The following is a 23,664-nucleotide window of genomic DNA, read 5'->3' on the forward strand; positions in this document are numbered from 1 at the left end:
CCAAAAACAATAGCATGAATGTCTGGGTGTCTGTTAACCTAATTAGTTGGTGACCACTGATTTATAAATCATAATTTATAAATATAAATACTTATAAATATACAATCCAATACAAATAAACACAAACAATATACAAGACACAAACAAAAACTATCTAATTTCATTCCATAGAAGAAATTGTTGGATCTCAGATGTTCCAACTTTGTATGACCTCAGCCAATGAATACGAACTTCAGCCAACACATGTTTTGCCCTGTCAAGCACCATTAGCGTATACAGTATGTATTGAAAATTTGAGGAATGTGCAGCTAATTATAGTCAGTGTTGCCTTTTGTGTTTTTGATATTTAAGATGTTGCTTTGAATTTCTGGTCTGAATGACGTTGATTCTGCCAGCCTTTGTCTTCTTAGCACTGCTGCTCTGGCTAATTGTCTGAAACCTGTACGGTGGATATCCATTACACAATCTTATTTCAGAGGAAGCCCCTTCTCCCTCTTTGAGAATTTTCTTGGTATCAATCTTTGCTTCTTCTGGCAAGGGCCCTATGTATTGAGCCATATCAAACCTCATTTGTCGGTCAAACCCTCCTAGGATTGCCAGAGAGTTGGCTGCTCTGACTGTGATGGGTGCTATGCTGACGAAGATGACGCCCATCCCTATCCGAAGGTGTTGCGATGGGGATTGAAGGGTCTTTTAAATGTCGCTGAGCCACTTGAGTGATAACGGAATCTCGTTTGGGATGACCAGCTAGACATGCCGGTGAATCATTTGGTGCTTTGTACATTGTGTAGTTCAGGCATTACTGTTGACACTACAGAAGGCCTTTGAGGTTTTGATTCCCTCCTGCCAAATACAATACACAATTGGTATAGTTTTTTTATAGATTTATTCATGGTTTCCTTAAAATCGTAAAGGAAGCAATCGGTTTGTTTGGTGGTCAAAGGAAGTTGGGACCTCTTTGCTGCCCTCTCTATGCGGTTATGAAAACCACCAATATCAACAGGTGGTAAATCCACTGGTGGTGGAGCAGGAGATTGTGTAGGTAGCAAGGGATGGTCCCATTCATTGTGTATGGAGGCAGAGTCCCGGATCTCACACTCCTCTGCATCTTCATCGAGGTCTGCAAATTATCAACTGAAGGGCTGCCAATGTGTTCGACAGTGATGTTAAAGGGGTCACTGGTAGTTTTAACGTGTGAGGTTGGTGCATCAGTGTTTTTTGTTGCAGAGACTGAATAGGTGTTTGAGGTTGTGGTGGAAGGTCAGCTGCAGCTGGATCTGGGAACCGCTTATAATAATCATGGAGCAAACCTTACTTTGGTACATGTGTATAGGAAAGATCGCCTCAATAGCTAATGTGTCAGAAAATGACATGGCAAAAACGGGCATTAGTGGTGTCAGAGGTGCCTTCGTAAATGGAGGCATAGGTTCCATCATTGATGCCTTTGTCGGCAGGTTAGTCAACGAGGTCTTTCTTGGTGTTCCATAGACGGTGCGGTCGTTGGCAGTGTTACCCTCAGCGGTGTAGTCAATGTCATCTTCATCGTCTATGGTTTTGTCAACATCGTGGTCGATAAGTGCTTCGGTGTAGTCGTGGCTGAAAGTGTCGGGACTTTAGCAGACACTTTATTCGATGATCGTGAAGTGTTAGACAATACATTACAGGTGGTAGTAGTCTTTAAAGGCACTGGAGATGACCATAGGAGATACTGCAGAGGTCAACGTCATGGTGGTAGTGGTGGTCATCAACTACTCTTGTTGACAAAGCAAAGCAGTCAGACAAAAACTGAAATTGTGACCCCCTAGAAACAGGTTTGGTCTTTGACAGAAGAGAGTTTGAAGTTCTTTGTAAAGAAACCTAAACTATGGATGGTGTTTTAGGCTCAGATTAAACTTTGTGAGGAAAATTTCTCTTTGACTGCAGTCTGTAACAGCTCCACAGCTTTATGCATTATAGGGTTTTCTTGGCAGACTCTTTTGGTGGTTCTGACGGCTCCTTATCATGAGATCTCCCCCTCTTGAAGGATTTCTCTGTCCTAGAGTTGTCATTATCCCCCTTCGAAAGGATGTTCTTTAGATTTTAACTTCTGCAACCATAACAGTAATCATCCCTCTGTCTGAGTTTTCTGGGAAAACGTGTGGCAAATCTTGCAGTCCGACTGTATGGTCCAGATGGAGGAAGTAAACACACTCTTTATGCGGGTCTTCTGAGTGCAATTTCTTTGTGCCACAGGCTCCACATTGCCTAAATAAACATTTTTAGGTTGTTATGACATGGTCATGTAGTACGAGCTTAGATAATATGAACATGTATAGAACCTGAAGTGAATCTCCTTGAATGCAGAGTTGTTGAATAGAAAACTAAGCAGAGCTCAGGGAGACTCCCATCACACGACGTGCAGCAGAAAATCTGAGAGACTGGAGCCTCTATGGTGAGGGCTCTAAAGGGTGCTGTTGCCCGATTGGCTGGACTTTAGCTCTTTTTAAATTGTGCTGATAAGCTATTAAAGTAAATGTCTTAAAAGTAACTTCTACGTAAGTTTTTCACAACTGCTTCCGGTTGTACACCTTTGGGACTCCCACTTCAGCAACTGTGAATGATTTAAGCATGTGAATCTATAAAAGATCCAATGCTGGAGAAATTTCAGTTATCACAGGACACTTTCAGTGACTAAGACCAAATGAGAAACTGATACAACAATCTTGCTTTCATAATTCTTAACATTTGAAAGAGAAAAACTAGTAGTACTTGCTTTCATAATGTCCTCTTGGTTTAGTGTATCAAGATGAATTGTTTAAAGTAAACTTCACTCTTAAAGAATGCAACTAGGGCACATTTAGTTCCAGGGTACAGTGTTTGGAGCCAGTGTGACACCAAAACACTTAAGGAGTGCTTTATAAATCACTGTCCTTTTGTTGGAATGTTCAAATTGTTTGACCTGCTCACAACATGCAAAAAGTAGAAACTAAAATGTGATAACTGCAACTGTCCCAAAGTAGCAGCATAACTTCTGGCTAGACAAAGATTTGTAAGCTTGCCTTTGTATTCATTCAAGTTAAGGCATACTACCAACTACCTAGGCCGACCTGCCTTTCACAGTTTGCAGCCTACTGTGAAACCTCTACTTAGAGACCTATTTACGTTAGATCTATAGAAGCCAACACTGCCTCGTCTGTATCCAACAATGAATTTAATAATCAAGACTATAAATTATGTTTGGCTGAGAATCATTCCTCCCACTTTGTCAACCCTCCCCCTCTCACCCAAAATAAAAACAGAACAGGAAATGGTACAACCGACAAAGCATTTTACAGATGTTTTAACGCTGTCTCTTTAATAATGAATGGCCAAGGTGCAGGGCCCCAGCATGCCTTTCATGAATTAACCAGTTCATTTTTGAGCCACCAGAAAAATGGCCAATATACTATGTTTTTTTTATTCTCCCTGTTTTAGAAGAGGGATGAAATCCTGAATCACTTTAAAAACACCTATGAAAGAGAACTAGGTTTACTAATACATTTCCGCAAACCCGGTTTTCAAATTGATTGGAGTTTAATAGCAAAATAAACAATGGCTGGCTGAGGTGAAAACCCGGAATAGACAACCTTTAGGACAGCATTTACAGAAATAAATTGCATAAAGGAAGCTTCCCCAAGCACAGTGTTTGCTCTGGCAACTGACTAATACATTAAGGAAGAACAACCTTTTCTTGAGGTCACCTCCTTAAATATCAATCAATCAATCAGAGAACTTATTAAGCGCACTATGAACCCGTCAGGGTTTCGAGGCGCTGGGGGGGGGGGGAGCTGCTAGCGTTCGAAGAGCCAAGTCTTGAGGAGTCTCCTGAAGGTGAGGAGGTCCTGGGTCTGGCGTAGCGAGGTGGGGAGAGCGTTCCAGGTCTTGGCGGCGAGGAAGGAGAAGGATCTGCCGCCAGAGGTCTTGCGCTGGATTCGGGGGACGATGGCGAGGGCGAGGTTGGCAGAGCGGAGTTGATGTGTGGGGACGTAAAAGTTGAGTCTGGTGTTGAGGTAAGAGGGTCCGGTGTCGTGTAGAGCCTTGAGCGTGGATGAGGAGTTTGAAGGTGATCCTTTTTTCCACGGGGAGCCAGTGGAGGTCTTTCAGGTGGGGGGAGATGTGGCATCGGCGGGGTATGTCGAGGATCAGGCGGGCGGATGCGTTCTGGATGCGCTGGAGTCGTTTGATGTCTTTTGTTGGGATGCCTGTGTAGAGTGCGTTGCCGTAGTCAAGTCTGCTACTGACGAGGGCTTGAGTTACCGTCTTTCTGGTTCCTATTGGAATCCACTTGAAGATTCTGCGGAGCATTTGGAGGGTGTTGAAACAGGAAGAGGAGACGGCGTTGACCTGTTTGGACATGGTGAGAGCGGAGTCGAGGATGAATCCGAGGTTTCTTGCGTGGTTGGCTGGGGTGGGTGGGGGTCCGAGTGCAGTGGGCCACCAGGAGTCGTTCCAGGCCGAGGGGGAGCGTCCGAGGATGAGGACTTCCGTCTTGTCGGAGTTGAGCTTCAGGCGGCTGTTGTTCATCCACTCGGCGATGGATTTTAGTCCCTCGTGGAGGTTGGTTTTGGCGGTGAGAGGGTCTTTGGTCAGGGAGAGGACGAGCTGGGTGTCGTCGGCGTAGGAGATGATGCTGAGGTTGTGTTGACGGGCCACTTTTGCAAGGGGGGCCATGTAGACGTTGAACAAAGTTGGACTGAGAGAGCAGCCTTGGGGGACGCCGCAGATGAGGTTGGTGGCCTTGGAGCGGAAGGGGGAGAGCCGGACTCTCTGGGTTCTGTCAGAGAGGAAGGATGAGATCCAGTTGAGGGCTTTGTCTTGGATGCCGGCTTCGTGGAGACGGGCCAGTAGGGTGCGGTGGTAGACTGTGTCGAAGGCGGCTGATAGTTCGAGGAGGAGGAGGGCTGAGGTTTCGCCGTTGTCTATTTGTTGTCTGATGTCATCAGTGGCGGCGAGGAGTGCAGTCTCGGTACTGTGGTTTCGTCTGAATCCAGATTGAGAGGGGTCTAGGATGGAGTTGACTTCTAGGAAGTGGGCGAGCTGTGCGTTGACGATCTTCGATGACTTTCGCTGGAAAAGGGAGGAGAGAGATCGGTCGGAAGTTTTTGAGATCGTTGGGGTCAGCCTTGGGTTTCTTGAAGGGGTTGGATTTCTGCGTGCTTCCAGCTGTCCGGGAAGGTGGCGGTGTTGAAGGAGAGGTTGATGATCTTGCGGAGTATGGGGGCGATGGTGGCGTCAGCTTTGTTGAATGTGTGATGTGGGCATGGGTCCGTGGGAGAGCATGAGTGGATGGAATTCATGGTTGTTAGGGTTTCGGCGTCGTCCACTTGGGTCCAGGCGGTGAGGCAGCAGGCGTGGGCGTCGTCGTCAGGGGTGGGTCTGGCGGAGGAGCGGTGTTGAAACTGTCGTGGATGGCTGCGATTTTCTGGTGGAAGAAGGTGGAGAGGTCGTCGCAGAGTTTCTGGGAGGGTGGGACGTCGTTGATGTTGGCGTTAGGGTTAGAGAGTTCCTTCACGATGCCGAAGAGTTCTTTGCAATCGTGGGCGTTGTTGTTGAGGCGTTCAGTGAAATGGGCGCGCTTGGCGAGTCGGATCCGTTGGTGGTGATCACGGTTGGCGTCTTTGAGGGTGGCAAGGTTGTCGGGAGTGCGCTCGAGGATCCATTTCTTCTTGAGCTTCTGGCAGGTGCGTTTTGAGGTGGTCAGTTCTTCTGTGAACCAGGCTGGTTTTTTCTTTCCTTGGTTGGTGGTGTGTTTCTTGAGTGGAGCTAAGGTGTTGGCGCAGTCGAGGATCCATTGATGGAGGTTGATGGCGGCAGCGCTCGGGTCGTTGGAGTCGGGTGGTGGGTGTTTGACGAGGGAGCTGGTTAGTTGGTCTTTGGTGACTTTTCCCCAGCGGTGGTGAGGTGGTAGAGGGATGCGGTGGTGTTCGGTGTTTTTCTTGAAGGTAAAATGGACGCAGTGATGGTCGGCCCAGTGGAGTTCGGAGGTGTGGCTGAGAGAGATGTGGTTGCTTGAGTTGAAGAGGGGGTCAAGCGTGTGACCGGCGATGTGGGTGGGAGTGTTGACCAGTTGGTGGAGTCCGAAGTTGTGGAGGTTGGTGGTCAGTGAAGCGGTGTTGGCGTCGTTGTTGTTTTCAAGGTGGAAGTTTAGATCTCCCAGGAGGATGTAGTCTGGAGAGGCGAGGGCGTGGGTGCTTACGAGGTCGGAGATGGTGTCGCTGAAAGGGGCTCTTGGTCCTGGAGGGCGGTATACGAGGGTTCCTCTGAGGGTCGTGTTGGGGTCCGTGTGGATCTGGAAGTGGAGGTGTTCGGCTGTCTTGAGAGTGTCGTCCGTGTGGGTGTGGATCTTGAGGGTGGATTTGTGGGCGATGGCTATTCCTCCGCCGATTCCGTTGGTTCGATCTCTTCTGGTGATCTTGTATCCGTCCGGTATGGCGATAGCGATGTCAGAGGCCGAAGAGTCGTTCCACCAGGTTTCGGTCAAGTATGGGGATATTTCTCATGAGATGCAGTTGCTGATTCGGCCTTAACAGAGTGCTGTTTCTGCAGGGGCAGGAGTTAGCCAATTGTCATTTTGTAGTTTTGCAGGATTGTGATAGATTCTTTGGAGGCTGCAAAGCCAGTATTGATGGACCCTCAAAATCAAATGCTTAATATGCAAAAGCATGCAGCACTTTCTCATGCATGTGGAGTAGATTTATGAAGGAATGCCAACAATGATATTGCCATATTCATGTGGAATGTGAAAGGACTTTTGGCTGATAAGTGGGTCTTTGGCAACAGTTTAACTATGGCTCACAAATGTAAAGACTTGTCGTCCTATTTAGTTTTAGGACTACTGAAAGTAGCATCTCCGAGATGCAATGTAGCTGTGTTATCAAGTTAAAATGGTGCCTTGAATAATTTTAACAATTTTAAACTCAACTTAAAACATGGGAGAGATGTCTGATAAGGGAAACATTTGTGTTCTTCTAGGTAGCCTTTACATAATTTTCGACCAAGATAGTGGGATAGACTTGTTTGAGGACACTGTGACACTATGTTAGAACCTCTTTAATTCACCTTTTCCGACATAGTTTAAAAAACAAAAAAAACAAAAAAATGCTAAGATTTAGTTTTGTGAACTGTTGGACCTTGCCCTTTTTCCGGGATATCTCCAAACTTTTTTGCCCTCTTTCCCCTATTTTTGTTGGCTTTAGGACCCTGGGCACTTTACCATTGCTAACCAGGGCTACGGTGCATGTACTCTTGGTCTAAAATGTATTGGTGATTGGTCCCTCCACGATTGGCATATTTAATTTATTAGTAATTACCTAGTACAGTGCACAGTGTGTGCCCAGGGCCTGTAACTCAAATGCTACTAGTGGGCCTGCAGCACAGATTGTGCTACACACGAGTAGCCCTGTAAATATGGCTCAGGCCTGCCACTGCAGTGTCTGGGTGCAGTTTTAAACTGCTGTGTCTACCTGACCAATGCACCCACTTGCCAGGTTCAAGCCTTCCCCTGTTTTACCTGTAAGTCACCCCGAAGATAGGCCCAGGGCAGCCCCATGGGTAGGGTGCAATGTATTTAAAAAGGTAGGACATGTACCGGTGTGTTTTACATGTCCTGATCGTGAATACTAATTTCATTTTTGACTATTGCAAGATGTATCTCTCATAGGTAATAAGGGGATTGCCTTGTATTATATTTCAACTGTATTTTTCCCACTGGGAGCAGGTAGAGATCTGGAGTTTGGGGGTCTGTGAACTCACAATTTAAAAGTACATCTTTTGGTGAAGTTGTTTTTTTGATTTGTAGGTTTGAAAATGCCACTTTTAGAAAGCAGGCATTTTCTTGCTTAACCAGTCTGTGCTTTTGCCTGTCTGCTGAATACAAGTCTGGGTCAGGATGACAACTGGGCTGTTTGTACATCCACTCAAGACAGTCACACAAAGGGAGCTGAGGTGTGCCCTGCATATCCTGATGGCTCATCACCACGCTGATGGGTCTTCTGAGCTAGAGTGGCAGGAGGAGCTGACACTTGCACCTAAATATGGCTGTCCCTGTGCTCAAACAAAGCAATCTCCAACCCCCTTGAGTATGTCTGGGGTCCAGGAAGGGAAGGCAGGGACCTGTGCACTACAAAGACTTTTCTTTGAAGTTTGCATACTTCAATGACAGATGGGTGTAAGTACTGGACCTCCGACACCATAGTTCGTATAATTCTCGACTGAGGGCATTCTGCCAGGGGGAAAAAAAAAAAAAAAAAAAAAAAAAAAAAAAAAAAAAAAAAAAGGAGGTGGATGCTGTAGGAAGGACTACCAATCTGCCTGTTGTGCCGACCTGCTGCTTCTGTCCTGGGAATAAAAGGACTCTACTTGGCTTTATACATTCTGCTTCCAAAGGTGCTCCAGGGGCTGGACTGAGCTTGCCTCCTGTTAAGAAGTCTCAGGGACATCAAAATCTTCACTTACCAGCACTTGGGCTCTCTTGCTGAGAGTCCTGAATTGCCAAGTGGTGGCAAATACAGTTCTTTGATCCCTGGGAATGAGTTCTGCTGCAATAGGGATACTAGCCTTCCAGGAGGACTTTGAACCAGTGCCGCTCCCCGACCCCGCGTGGTTACCTGCACTGGAGCGGTCATCCCCACTGAGTGCAACGATCGAGACCTACAACACAGGCCCAAAACTGGTGCAGCACCTCTGAAGTCCCACCACAGCACGAGTCCAAACTGCTGTCGCCGACATCTGCAGCACCAGACTCCACTGCATCTGTGGCCCCATGGTGTGATCACAGTACCGCAAAGTTGAGACCTCACCTTGTGGTAAGGAACCAACGCCTAACCTACCCTACATAGCAGTAAGGAAACCGTGCCTCACATCCCCGGTGACAATATGGAAACACTGCATCTGCTCCAATAATGCCTCACCTCCCAAAATCGTGCAAGGCCTTTGTTTCCCCATTGTTTCCCAAGGTACTGTGTAGGAAGTTGGCTCTGTATGCACTATTTCAAAGTAAGGAATAGTATGCACAGAGTCCAAGGGTTCCCCTTAGAGGTAAGATAGTGGCAAAAAGAGATAATACTAATGCTCTGTTTTGTGGTAGTGTGGTCGAGCAGTAGGCTTATCCAAGGAGTAGTGTTAAGCATTTGTTGTACATACACATAGACAATAAATGAGGTACACACACTCAGAGACAAATCCAGCCAATAGGTTTTTATATAGAAAAATATCTTTTCTTAGTTTATTTTAAGAACCACAGGTTCAAATTCTACATGTAATATCTCATTCGAAAGGTATTGCAGGTAAGTACTTTAGGAACTTCAAATCATCAAAATTGCATGTATACTTTTCAAGTTATTCACAAATAGCTGTTTTAAAAGTGGACACAGTGCAATTTTCACAGTTCCTAGGGGAGGTAAGTATTTGTTAGGTTAACCAGGTAAGTAAGACACTTACAGGGCTTAGTTCTTGGTCCAAGGTAGCCCACCGTTGGGGGTTCAGAGCAACCCCAAAGTCACCACACCAGCAGCTCAGGGCCGGTCAGGTGCAGAGTTCAAAGTGGTGCCCAAAACACATAGGCTAGAATGGAGAGAAGGGGGTGCCCCGGTTCCGGTCTGCTTGCAGGTAAGTACCCGCGTTTTCGGAGGGCAGACCAGGGGGGTTTTGTAGGGCACCGGGGGGGACACAAGTCCACACAGAAATGTCACCCTCAGCAGCGCGGGGGCGGCCGGGTGCAGTGTAGGAACAGGCGTCGGGTTCGCAATGTTAGTCTATGAGAGATCTCGGGATCTCTTCAGCGCTGCAGGCAGGCAAGGGGGGGATTCCTCGGGGAAACCTCCACTTGGGCAAGGGCGAGGGACTCCTGGGGGTCACTTCTCCAGTGAAAGTCCGGTCCTTCAGGTCCTGGGGGCTGCGGGTGCAGGGTCTCTCCCAGGCGTCGGGACTTTAGGTTCAAAGAGTCGCGGTCAGGGGAAGCCTCGGGATTCCCTCTGCAGGCGGCGCTGTGGGGGCTCAGGGGGGACAGGTTTTGGTACTCACAGTATCAGAGTAGTCCTGGGGTCCCTCCTGAGGTGTTGGATCGCCACCAGCCGAGTCGGGGTCGCCGGGTGCAGTGTTGCAAGTCTCACGCTTCTTGCGGGGAGCTTGCAGGGTTCTTTAAAGCCGCTGGAAACACAGTTGCAGCTTGTCTTGGAGCAGGTCCGCTGTCCTCGGGAGTTTCTTGTCTTTTCGAAGCAGGGGCAGTCCTCAGAGGATGTCGAGGTCGCTGGTCCCTTTGGAAGGCGTCGCTGGAGCAGGATCTTTGGAAGGCAGGAGACAGGCCGGTGAGTTTCTGGAGCCAAGGCAGTTGTCGTCTTCTGGTCTTCCTCTGCAGGGGTTTTCAGCTAGGCAGTCCTTCTTCTTGTAGTTGCAGGAATCTAATTTTCTAGGGTTCAGGGTAGCCCTTAAATACTAAATTTAAGGGCGTGTTTAGGTCTGGGGGTTAGTAGCCAATGGCTACTAGCCCTGAGGGTGGGTACACCCTCTTTGTGCCTCCTCCCAAGGGGAGGGGGTCACAATCCTAACCCTATTGGGGGAATCCTCCATCTGCAAGATGGAGGATTTCTAAAAGTTAGAGTCACTTCAGCTCAGGACACCTTAGGGGCTGTCCTGACTGGCCAGTGACTCCTCCTTGTTGCTTTCTTTGTTCCCTCCAGCCTTGCCGCCAAAAGTGGGGGCCGTGGCCGGAGGGGGCGGGCAACTCCACTAAGCTGGAGTGCCCTGCTGGGCTGTGACAAAGGGGTGAGCCTTTGAGGCTCACCGCCAGGTGTCACAGCTCCTGCCTGGGGGAGGTGTTAGCATCTCCACCCAGTGCAGGCTTTGTTACTGGCCTCAGAGTGACAAAGGCACTCTCCCCATGGGGCCAGCAACATGTCTCTGGTGTGGCAGGCTGCTGGAACCAGTCAGCCTACACAGATAGTTGGTTAAGTTTCAGGGGGCACCTCTAAGGTGCCCTCTGTGGTGTATTTTACAATAAAATGTACACTGGCATCAGTGTGCATTTATCGTGCTGAGAAGTTTGATACCAAACTTCCCAGCTTTCAGTGTAGCCATCATGGTGCTGTGGAGTTCGTGTTTGACAGACTCCCAGACCATATACTCTTATGGCTACCCTGCACTTACAATGTCTAAGGTTTTGTTTAGACACTGTAGGGGTACCATGCTCATGCACTGGTACCCTCACCTATGGTATAGTGCACCCTGCCTTAGGGCTGTAAGGCCTGCTAGAGGGGTGTCTTACCTATACTGCATAGGCAGTGAGAGGCTGGCATGGCACCCTGAGGGGAGTGCCATGTCGACTTACTCATTTTGTTCTCACTAGCACACACAGGCTTGTAAGCAGTGTGTCTGTGCTGAGTGAGGGGTCTCTAGGGTGGCATAAGACATGCTGCAGCCCTTAGAGACCTTCCTTGGCATCAGGGCCCTTGGTACTAGAAGTACCAGTTACAAGGGACTTATCTGAATGCCAGGGTGTGCCAATTGTGGATACAATGGTACTTTTTAGGTGAAGGAACACTGGTGCTGGGGCCTGGTTAGCAGGGTCCCAGCACTCTTCTCAGTCAAGTCAGCATCAGTATCAGGCAAAAAGTGGGGGGTAACTGCAACAGGGAGCCATTTCTTTACATACTGTAACCAGGATCTACACGAGTCCATCAATAAATAACGACTAACACAAACAGTGGCCAACATGGTGCCTAAAAAAGTAGAAAAAAAGCAGAGAGAACTCGAAGGTCAATAAACAAACATGTCTGACACCCCTCCACCCCCCAAAACTGTTCCCACCCGATTCTCAAGGTGGCAGGACCTTAACCTTTGTCAGCCAGGATCAATATACACTGTACCTCCACAGACTGCATTCCAAAATAAGTAGTGCTTACAGAGACCAGGTTCTACCTTTCTCTGCGGTCATGCCATAAAAGAGAAACCTAGTGGATGTTACATGAAAATATATCTCCTTCCTTGGTGGTCCACTTTTAATACAATGTGAAACCCTACCAATACCACAATACCCTTTACAGAACTTTTTTTTAACCTCCAGCAATGCTGTTTTTCTGGCAAATGTATTGAAATTTAAGACTGTCATATCCACCAGTATCACTGTCCCACCAACTGCAGTTTTATGTACCTCCATATTGCAGAGTTTAAAATCATCACAATGCCTTTTCAATTTAAGCTGCATCTTAGAGCTTTGCAAGTCTGTAATCTGCTTTCAAGAAATCTCTCAGTAGCACACTACAAATACATCAACTAGGACACACATTAATTCTGTAGTTAAGAGTCTGCAGGTGGGACACCCAACACTTTAAGATAAGATTTCTCCTTAGGTGAGCCAGTATTTCCACTACAGCACCAAGCTTCTCATTCGTACACAAATAGGTCTTTACGACAGTCATGTTTCCCTTTTGTCTGCATGGTCTTAAAATACCTGAACAATGTCAGGGGTTTTCTTCATTTCCAATTTCAAACTAATTAAACTGACAGACTGCCCATATAATTCAGAATTTGCAACTTTCACTTAAATCTCATGTCTATCTAATGCTGACATGTAAAGCATTGATGAAGCAGAGTAGTGTATATTTGGAGCTAAAGGCCGTTCTGTACTGTAACTCTCGATCGAACTCTCAAGCTTACTGACCCATTAGATAAGATTTTGGTTTTATGTTTGGGGTTGGTGTTTTACTTTCAACCCAAGCAGCAGAACTCCTGATGGGGAATAGTTTCTCTTAGACCATCAGATACACATAGGATCTCCAAACGTGCACAAAGAAGTCAGAAAATGGATTAATGGAAAGAGAATTCAGAAAAGGTACCCCTCTGCACCTCTCCCAGGAACCACATGATAAAGAACTGGTCTTCCTCTAAATACACTGTCACTTCCTAACAAATGTCCAGTCCTTCCGGTCCTCCAGTCTCTTCTGCACTAGAGTTCTGGAGAGTCTATGGACTGGAACAATAAATGCATTAAAACATGGAGCCCAAAACTGACACTTTGTCTACCATGTGAATGTATTTGAGGTCACTGCAAGTGTCATATGAAGAAAAATCACATGGCTTTTGGGGCCAAGGCTGATAAGCTAGTGAACTGAATCACAGTGCATATTTCATTTCCAAAAAAGAATGCATAGATAGTCTGTTATCCAAAGTTAAGGGGATGAAGAGTAGATCGGAATAAACTACAAACCCTTGGTGTTTTCAGGATGCTACCACTATCACTGCACACTGAAGTGCATCCTTCAATAATATTTGAAGAGCCTACTTAAGCTTTAAAGGAAAGTCTGGATCAAGTGAATATTTCTTACCTTGAGGCAGAGAACCTGGCACCTGAAAATGATTTTCTTTTAGGATTAGTATGACAGCCACACCATTGCTTTGTTGGAGATGGAACTACATTTCAGGCAACGGAAGTATCAGGAATTTGTTTCCAGTTGACTGTCTTGAAATCTACATTGACAAATGGTCAGTGATTCCAACCGTAGTGACCATTTCTTTTATTCCCCACCTCAAAACCTTGATTTCATTCTACCGAATTACCACAGAATCCTGCACCAGTGGCTGTTGGAGATTTTTTTTGGGGGGGGGGGGGGATGGGGGGGGAAAGAGGGGGAGAGAGGGTGGGGGAGGGGAGGGAGGGGATGGTGGAGTCCTGAGCCTTGGGTGCACAGCTGGGCAGGAAAGTCCTCAAGCAAAGCTTGAAGCCATGCTTACAATATAGGGCAGACATTCACCCTTTGTCAGATTCCATCATAGTGAATGAGCTGGGTCTTAAGTTTCTGCTCATAGTGGTACTCAAGGAAGAAACTTTGGAGGTCATGGCCACCAATGGCTATTAACGTGCACTATAGTCTAAAGCCCGTAATAGCATGTCACCACTGCTGGTTTTACTACATTTTCCAAAGGAGGTGAAAAAACACGGTTGGGTGCTGATCAATTCGATAGAAATTCCAACGCCCTCATTTGGAGCTTCTTTTTTCTACACTGCCTATAGCGTTTTCCTATCAACTATCTTTTTTCATTAGCAAAGTAAATGAAAAGCAATGAGGCTAGCAGATCGAAACCACTAGACACCAGGGATTTTTATTTTTTGCGTCAATTTCACACAAGGGGAGCGACCCCTTAGAAAAGGGTCACTCCCCTGGGGGAAAATGTATTCTAGGCCATTTCTGTGCCTCCCCCCCCCCCCACCCCCTTGGGGCATATCGGCCTACTTTTATTAGGCTGATCTGCCCCCAACGGGGGCAGAAACCACTAGGCTCTGTGGCTTTTTTTCGTGCCAATTTCTCGTAAGGGGACAGAAAGTATACTAGATGCCAGGGAATTAAAAAAATTAAAAAAAAATTGTGGGGTGGTGGCCACCAACCAGTATGGGCATGGTTGTACCCCCACCCCAACTGAAGGGGCAACAGTCTTTCAGCTCTCCCCTGCATACTAAAACATCCTATTCCACGGCGAGCGAGAGGACATTTGATTATTTTGGTTTTACACTAGGGCCATGAGAGCTTGGCTACCTCTCAAAATCGTCCCACTTGGAATGGTGAGGGCTGCACTTTTTGGACTTTGGCACGCTGCCATGTAGAAAAATCCACAAGACCTAGACACATCTGAAAACTAAACATCTGGATGAGTCCAGGGTGGTGTGCTTCACATGCACTCCGCACCATTTTCTTACCCACAATGCCCTGCAAACCTCCAACTTTGCTGGAAATCACACTTTTTGCCCTCATTTTTGTAATGGAACCTTCCAGAATCTGAAGGAATCCACAAAATGACTACCACCCAGCATTGTCTCATCTATACTGATAAAAATTTGGCCCCACTTGTCGGCCTAGAAATGTTTCTTTTTTTTTTCCCAAACTGCCCTTTTGGACCCGCTTGGGTTCCCCCTCGATTTCAACATATTTTTGTCTCTTCCCTGTCACAGGCACTTGGCCCACCTACACAAGTGAGGTATCATTTTTACAGGGAGACTTGAGGGGAATGTTGGGTGGTAGGAAATTTATCCCGCTGCGGTGATCCCACGCAGAAATGTGGGAAAAATATTTTTTAGCTAAATTTGAGGTTTGCTGAGGATACTGGGTAAGAAAACACTAAGAGATCCACGCAAGTCACACCCACAAAAACAGCTGGTTTTGTATTTGATAATTTTGATGTTTCCAGAAAGTGTTTTGGGGCATTTCCTTTCACAGGCACTAGGCCTACCCACACAAGTGAGGCACCATTTTTATCGGGAGACGTGGGGGAAAGCTGGGTAGAAGGAAATTTGTGGCTCCTCAGATTACAGAACTTTCAGTCACAGAAATGGGAGGAAAAACGTGTTTTTTGGCCAAATTTTGCGGTTTGCAAAGGATGCTGAGTAACAGAACCTGGTCAGAGCCCCACAAGTTGCCCCATCGTGGATTACATTAGGTGTCTAGTTTTAAAAAATGCACAGGTTTGGTAGGTTTCCGTAGGTGCCGGCTGAGCTAGAGATCAAAATCCACAGCTAGGCACTTTGCAAAAACCACATCAGTTTTCAATTTAAAATGTTGTGTCCATGTGGCGTTTCCGGTCGTGGGCGTTAGGCCTGCCCACGCAAGTGAGGTTCCATTTGTATCAGGAGATTTGGAGGGACACAGAATAGCAAAACAAGTGTTCTTGCCCCTTGTGTTTCTCTGCATTTTTTCCCTTCCAACTGTAAGACAGTGTGTAAAAAACAGACTTCTATTTGAGAAATGCCCTGTAATTCACATGCTAGTATGGGGACCCCAGAATTCAGAACTGTGCAAATAACCATTGCTTCTCAACACCTTATCTTGTGCCCATTTAGGAAATACAAGGGTTTTCTTGATACCTATTTTTCACTCTTTATATTTCACCAAATGAATTGCTGTATACCTGGTATAGAATGAAAACCCACTGGAAGGTGCAGCTCATTTTTTGGATCTGGGTACCTAGGGTTCTTGATAAACCTATAAGCCCTATATATCCCCGCAACCGGAAGAGCCCAGCAGACTTAATGGTATATTGCTTTCACAAATCGGACATCGCAGGGAAAAGTTACACAGTAAAAAAATGGAGAAAAATGGCTGTTTCTTTCAGCTCAATGTCAATATTTTTTTTATTTCAGCTGTTATTTTCTGTAGGAAAACCTTGTAAGATCTACACAAATGACCCCTTGCTAAATTCAGAGTTTTGTCCAGCATTGGTTTCATACCCATTTCTGTCACTAACTAGGAGGCTAAAAACAATAAAAATAGTAAAAATGGGGTATGTCCCAGTAAAATGCCAAAATTGTTGAAAAATTTGGTTTTCGGATTCAAGTCTGCCTGTTCTGAGAGCTGGGAAGATGGTGATTTTAGCACCACAAACCCTTTGTTGATGCAATTTTCAAGGGCAAAAAAATAAATAAAACAAAACAAGCCTGCTTCTGCAGCTTCCACCCCTCCTAAAAAAAAATAATAAACTAAAAAAATAGATGTATTTTGGCTAATTTCTTGGTCTCCTTCAGGGGAACCCACAAACTCTAGGTCCCTCTAGAATCCCTAGGATGTTGGAAAAAAAAGGATGCAAATTTGGCATGGGTAGCTTATGAAGACAAAAAGTTATGAGAGCCTAAACGCAAACTGCCCCAAATAGCCAAAAAAAAGACCTGGCACCTGAGGAGACCAGGCCTGGCAGCGAAGTGGTTAAAAAAGGCTGGATTTATAAGTAAGCCAACAGGAAACCAAAAAAAATAATTGTTAGTCTTTTATTGACATTACACGTCAATAAAAGAAGGCTGTGGGTGGACAGAAGAGGTGTTCTCATTCTCTCCCTTTTGCTTTACGTGGCCTGTGAAGCCACTAATAGCTTCCTGGAGGCAGAGTCCACCTTCAAGCAGCTAAAAACAACCACCAGGCATGCACAACCAGTAAAGAGACTTCCAGAGGCAGGGACACAGCTGGTATGCAAGTGCCTGGACCCCCTGGAGGTGCTTGCTTTGGCCCAAACACTCCAGTTTTCCTTCTCTCCCCCATAGCTTCTTCTTGCTCCATTCCCTGCATTCTCACTTTGTCTTTTCTGGCTTCAATTTTATAGTTTTGTGGTTGCAAAAATTGGCAAACTTGACCAGATCTACTATAGAGACTGCCGAAGCGGATTTCAGAGTTGGGTGGCTAGACACCAAATTAGCATGTGGGATATTATTATCCAATGATGAAGAACTGCTATTATTTCAAAGTCAGGGGCACAATAGGAAGCTAATGGAGTGATACGGTTTGACAAGTTTCATAAATCTCACCAATTGCTGGCTTTCCGTCATGATTGTTCAGGTTGTTAGTTTCTACTTTGGGCTCCTCAGCAATTGTGGTAGGGCTGGTAACCCCTGGGATGTCAGGCAGGCGACGTGGTGGGGTCTGTGCCAGTGGCGAGTTACGACGATCCAACAGAAATTTGCGGTCATAGATTATTCTGGTACCTACAAAGACCCAGTAAAGTCAGTGTGCTGCATCAAAATGACAAAATACCCAACAAAACACACAATGAGCAGAGTACATGATTTACAACTGTCAGTGAAGACTTGTTTCTGTTTGTTGTACAACAGTTCAAGTAGCACTGTTTTCCAGTTAGATCCAAGACATTTTATTACCGTTTATAAAATGTGCAACATACAGCTCATTCTGAATCACGAACATGAACTTCAATTCAATCAGAAATAGACTTTAAACAGTCGTCTTCAGATTCAGCTCTGGAATTCTGTGCAAACCCATAGACCTAAATCTAAACATGCTGCTCCACAACCTTGCAACAAATCATTTCATCTGTGTAACACTGCCACTCCAAATAGTATCACTAGAAAAGCATCAAAAGTCAATAGAAAAAATAGAGCAACACAGTACTTGGTGAAAGAGGCACCTTTGTTACAAAAAAAATACTTGTCATTCAACAATAAACCATACAGTTTATACACATGGAGAAAATGGCTATATACACTTTGGACAATTGAGTGTTTTAGGCCAAATTCTTTGAAACTACTATAGAAAGTACTCCTATATCACAACTACTGGAGAAGTACAGAAGCCAAAGTAAACTTTCCGAAACTGGGCAGCTACAAATCTCAACTTAAAACCAGATTTTTCCTAAGCAGTACATTTAGATAAAAAACTGGAATGTGACTTGTCAATATTGTGAGAAGGATAGGCCGTGGCTGCACCATTAAGCTAACAGATGTGCTTGCATTAAGTAGAAAATTCTGTCAAAGCTCTTCAAAATTCCCACCCTAAACTTACAAAATCAAAGGACAAAGAATTTAACCAAAATGAATGTGCATCCCAGGATACACCAGGTCTTTAAGAAAAGACTTCTGTGCCTGCAAAACCCATTCCCTGATCCTATGATCTGGTTTGTGGGATGAAGACAATCATTTCATGAATCCAGAAACCATTTCAATATTTAGTACATAGGATATTTTCTGTAAACTTATATCATTAGCAATGGAAGGAGAAACATTTCTAACATAAGGGGTTGGTAACACTGAAGTGTCATATTTTAGAACTTGTGCTATGCTTGTGTCACTTATGTTCTGACTGAGGGTTCTTGCTTTCCAGATCCTCCTGGCTGGTTGCTCTTTGCATGGGTTGTTTAGTAAGTAAGCAGGTTTATTTGAAGAGCAGTAGACAACAAAACCGACCCCAGCAGGTTCAGCTACATCCAACTAAGATTCCAGACTCCTGGTCACTTGGCAATTTCTCTCAATGACCTGTAGGCACTGGTTATATAGCATAGGTTATAATACCAATACTCAACTCTACGTACCAGGTTCTTCTTGCAATCGTAAAAAAAAAAAAAACCTTACAAGATTACTTTCAACGATGCAGACAAGAACAAACGGAGCTCACCATCACATCTGGCAGATCATCACAGCTGCTTTCACCCCGGTTTTGGTCATAACGCCGGGTTATTTGGTTGCCAGAACAATGTCAGAGCAACATATTGTGCAAATATAAGCTCTGATTTCGACAACTGTGCAGAGAAGGACCCTGAGCAAGTAAGTTATGTCATTCTGAGTCTACCGCACACCCGTACAGGTACATTAGTACCCAATAACCATTTAGTGTTACCCCCGCCGTCAAATCACTACGCAAGAGATTTGAAACTAAGTGATACCATCTTGAGTACTCAACATATAAGCATGTTGCTGGATATCACTGTACTTTGAGGAATGACATCACATGTAACAGAGAGAGAATCATCAGCTGAACACTGCATAAACCTTAGGCACAGGTTGTGAAAAAGTGATCATACATATATTAAAGACAGTGGCTCACAACATATAAAGTGAGAATCTGATGGCTGTTACTGTTACTTACAAGTGATTTTCTGTGCAACTAAAAACCATCTTTGATTTATTTTTGCTTAGCCATGGCAACTGCACAAATTATTAATATTTCAAACTTATTTCTGCAAAGCCCACGGAGACCGTAAGTGGAAATAATGAACCTACTCATCTGAAAACGATTTACTAGCCATTGATGCCAAAATATTTGAACAAGAATACAAGAAAGGCATTGTGTTCAATTGTTCAAGTGATGAAGCATAAAATGTATGAGAATCTTCCAAAGGCGGAACCTGCATCTGCAGATTTTGGAGACAAGTGTGTTGAGAACCTACGAAGGATGGAAGGCCACTTTAACAAGGAGCTAAATTTCAGGCCAAAAAAAGATTCTTTATAAGGAAGCAGGGCAGTCTTGTGACAGTCTAAACACAGCAGTCCAGCACCTGTTGGCATCAATGAGCAAATTTGAGACAAACCTTGAACAACATTTAAGTGGAAAAGTTATTGTTCAAACTCTGGGATACTTGCTCAGTTAAAAAAATCCAACCTTAGAAGAAACAACACTCACCAAGGGCTTAGTAAGATCCATATCATCAGCCCTGTGCGGTGGAGAAAAAAAACAAAAACAGGACAGTGTTCATTTAAGTTTAGTGGGGGGGGGTGGAAGAGGTGTAAAATGAAAACATTAGGAAAAAGGGAAAAAGACTAAGAAAGACAACAAGAGTTAGTACTGTGGGGGTCAAAAATCATCTGGGCAACTGTAGTATTTGTTCAGCTGTTGGGGAAAAAAAAGACCAACTAAATAGTTTGGGCATTTTGCTAAATTAGACAAGGGTGGATCACCAGCTAAAGTAAGGTTAGTTTAACTGAAGAGGTTCTTAAAAAGAGATCAAAACATTCAATGTGAATAGTAGCAATAGTTTAATTGGGATAGATGAAAGTAACGTCCGACGGGAGCAGGAGTGGTGATTTAGACAACATGGCTGATTGTGGCTCACCAATCACCATTTTAACTGAAACATTTATGCACAAGTGGCAAAGTGTAATATTCTAGCATTATTCTACTGGCATTCAGAAAGCACAACATTACCGTGCTGGATTATTTCCAAGATTAAGAATTTAATAGAGTTCTACAAATGAAGAATCATGTGGCCAGCAAGGGTAAAGCGGTCATAAGTTGGTTACACCAATGGTAGTAGGATATCCGTTTACATTCTGACACTGCATGCCGGTTGAGAGAGTGAACATTTCCAATAATGAACAGTTACTTGTAGAACTCAAGGATATGTTCAGAGAGAAGTGTGGATGTTTACACAAGTGTTTGCATGACTAAGTTAAAGAAAATAAGCAGTACCTGTAGCTCATAAGGCTTGACATGTGCTGCTTGGCATTCTAAAGGATATTATTTTTTTGATACTTTGCATTTGCTGATTGCATTGCTGTTTGATCTTGAAAATGATAATGTCACAATAAATAAATGAACAATGCTATGAGGGTTAAAATACAGTATCCCACAAAAAGGAGAAAGAAAATATGGGAGGCATTTCTATCATAAGGACGTATCGATAAGAAGTCGGACGGCAGACAATAACCTGTAGGGGCTTTCAAAGACATGCAGGCGCATTTAACAATAAACAATTTCAGTATCACATATCAACAATTCTGCGTTGTGTAAGTGACTGGACAGGCTTGTGTCAAGGGTGCATAAATAATCTCTGAACAGCTGCCAAATATCCTAAGGACGAGATGGTGGCTGAAGAGATGCAAAAATCTTACTAGTGTTGTCACAATAGAGTAGGCTTGCGATCCATCTCTTGGTGGTTGGTACCCTCTTGGTTCCCTAAAGGAGGGGAAGTTCCCTCTTGGCAAGCAGGAGTCCACTAGCAGCATACAGCCTCAGGCTTTTAGTAATTTCGGCCAACTACCCCAACAGAGCCATCAGTGGGTCAGGATTAATATTTGTACCCACCATTGTTGATAGCAGGCCAAACACCCCACACCAATAAGCACTAATGAGTGGAGGCACGTCCATGTCAGGTGCAGGAAGTGAGCCAGGGGTGCAAGGCATTTAGGACAGGCAGAGGATCTACAGGGGTCCATGCGGGCCAAAGCGCACAGCATTACGTATATACTGCACAAGAATTTGAAGTGCAAGAGCTTGGGTCTGTGGTTAAAGGATACCCAACGGGTTTGAGCCCAACAAGCGGACATATGCTCTCCAAAAGGGATCTACCGAGGTCTAACTCCCATGCCTCTCAAAGCTTCACATCAATAACAGGTAATAGTGCAATGCTCACTTGGTATAGCCTGGAGAACAGCTGCGCTCCAGAATCCGCTATAACCAACATGGGGGGGGGGGGGGTTTGTACGTATGAAGGGAAGCAACAGCAGAAAGCACTCTGCTAGTGACATAGCACAAAGTTCCAGCTGGGTGTCACCAGCAAAATGTGTCCTCGGTGCATGAGAAAATATGATCTGGGAAACATCGCTCAGTGTTAATGGCAGTGTGGGAGCACAGACTAAATCATACCTCAGCAATCGCTGAATTTTACGCCACGCCCGGCTGTTAGTGGACAATGTTTGAACATCCTTGGGGTCCAAGGGAACACCGCGGGGTAACAGCGTTCACAAAGGTATAGGGGCAGCAATGTCCTGCTCTGGGATTGCATAAGGAATGCGCTCATCCGGATGAAACCAGTGATGGGAGAATAGACACTGTGCTGCCAGAAATAAAGCTTCATATGGCACACTTCGAAGCCTCTATGCTCATATGGAAGAGTGAGGACCTCCCACCGAATGCGAGGATGCCAGTCATTATTGTTGTTACAACAACAACAATGTTCCATTAAGACCTTCCTGCCAGGCCTTTTCCCCCTCCTGTGCCAGGCCTTTTTTTGCCTATTTGGAATAGTTCTCGCTTAGGCCCTCATAACTTTGTCCACATACGCTACCCACGCCAAATTTGCGTCATTTTTTCCAACATCCTAGGGATTCTAGAGGTACCCAGACTTTGTGGGTTCCCCTGAAGGAGGCCAAGAAATTATCCAAAATACAGTGAAAATTTTGTTTAAAAAAATAAAATAAAAAAATGGGAAAAAAGGGCTGCAGAAGAAGGCTTGTGGTTTTTCCCCCTGAAAATGACATCAAAGGGTTTGCGGTGCTAGAATCACCAGCCTCCCAGCTTTCAGGAACAGGCAGACTTGAATCAGCAAACCCAACTTTTTTAAACACAATTTTGGCATTTTACCGGGACATACACCATTTTTACGATTTTTTGCGCTTTCAGCCTCCTTCCAGTCAGTGACAGAAATGAGTGTAAAACCAATGCTGGATCCCAGAAACCTAAACATTTCTGAAAAGTAGACAAAACTCTGAATTCAGCAATGGGTAATTTGTGTAGATCCTACAAGGGTTTCCGGCAGAAAATAACAACTGAAATAAAAAAATTAATTACATTGAGGTGAAAAAACCCAGCCATTTTTCTCTACATTTTACTCTAATTATTTCCTGCAATGTCAGATATTTGGCAATATACTGTTTTGTCCGCTGGACTCTTCTGGTTGCGGGGATATATAGGGCTTGTAGGTTCATCAAGAACCCTAGGCACCCAGAACCAATAAATGAGCTGCACCTTGCAGTGGGTTTTCATTCTATACCGGGTATACAGAAATTAATTTGCTGAAATATAGAGAGTCAAAAATAGGTATCAAGAAAACCTTTGTATTTCCAAAATGGGCACAAGATAAGGTGTTGAGGAGCAGTGGTTATTTGCACATCTCTGAATTCTGGGGTGCCCATACTAGCATGTGAATTACAGGGCATTTCTCAAATAGACGTCTTTTTTACACACGGTCTTATATTTGGAAGGACAAAATTTAGAGAAAGACAAGGGGCAATAATACTTGTTTTGCTGTTCCCCCAAGTCTCCCGATAAAAATGGTACCTCACTTGTGTGGGTAGGCCTAGTGCCCGTGACAGGAAATGCCCCAAAACACAACGTGGACACATCACATTTTCACAAAGAAAACAGAGGTGTTTTTTGCAAAGTGCCTAGCTGTGAATTTTGGCCTCTAGCTCCATCGCCACCTAGGGAAACCTACCAAACCTGTGCATTTCTGAAAACTAGAGACCTAGGGGAATCCAAGATAGGGTGACTTTTCAGGCTCTCACCAGGTTCTGTTACCCAGAATCCTTTGCAAACATCAAAATGTGGCTAAAAAAAAAAAAAAAAAAAAAAACTTTTTCCTCACCTGTCGGTGACGGAAAGTTCTGGAATCTGAGAGGAGCCACCAATTTCCTTCCACCCAGCGTTCCCCCAAGTCTCCTGATAAAATTGA

General features: G+C 44.9%; 1 protein-coding gene across 1 annotated transcript in view; it reads right to left on the reverse strand.

The window, feature by feature from the left end:
• Window positions 1–23,664, reverse strand: part of EIF4EBP2 (eukaryotic translation initiation factor 4E binding protein 2) — a 47,667-nt gene that overhangs the window by 6,402 nt on the left and 17,601 nt on the right. The window contains exon 2 of the mRNA XM_069240372.1: window positions 17,294–17,470. Within this exon, the coding sequence (XP_069096473.1) occupies window positions 17,294–17,470 (177 nt within the window). The remainder of the gene's footprint in view (window positions 1–17,293; window positions 17,471–23,664) is intronic.

The sequence above is a fragment of the Pleurodeles waltl genome, chromosome 6 (assembly GCF_031143425.1).
Source record: "Pleurodeles waltl isolate 20211129_DDA chromosome 6, aPleWal1.hap1.20221129, whole genome shotgun sequence".
Lineage (NCBI taxonomy): Eukaryota > Metazoa > Chordata > Amphibia > Caudata > Salamandridae > Pleurodeles > Pleurodeles waltl.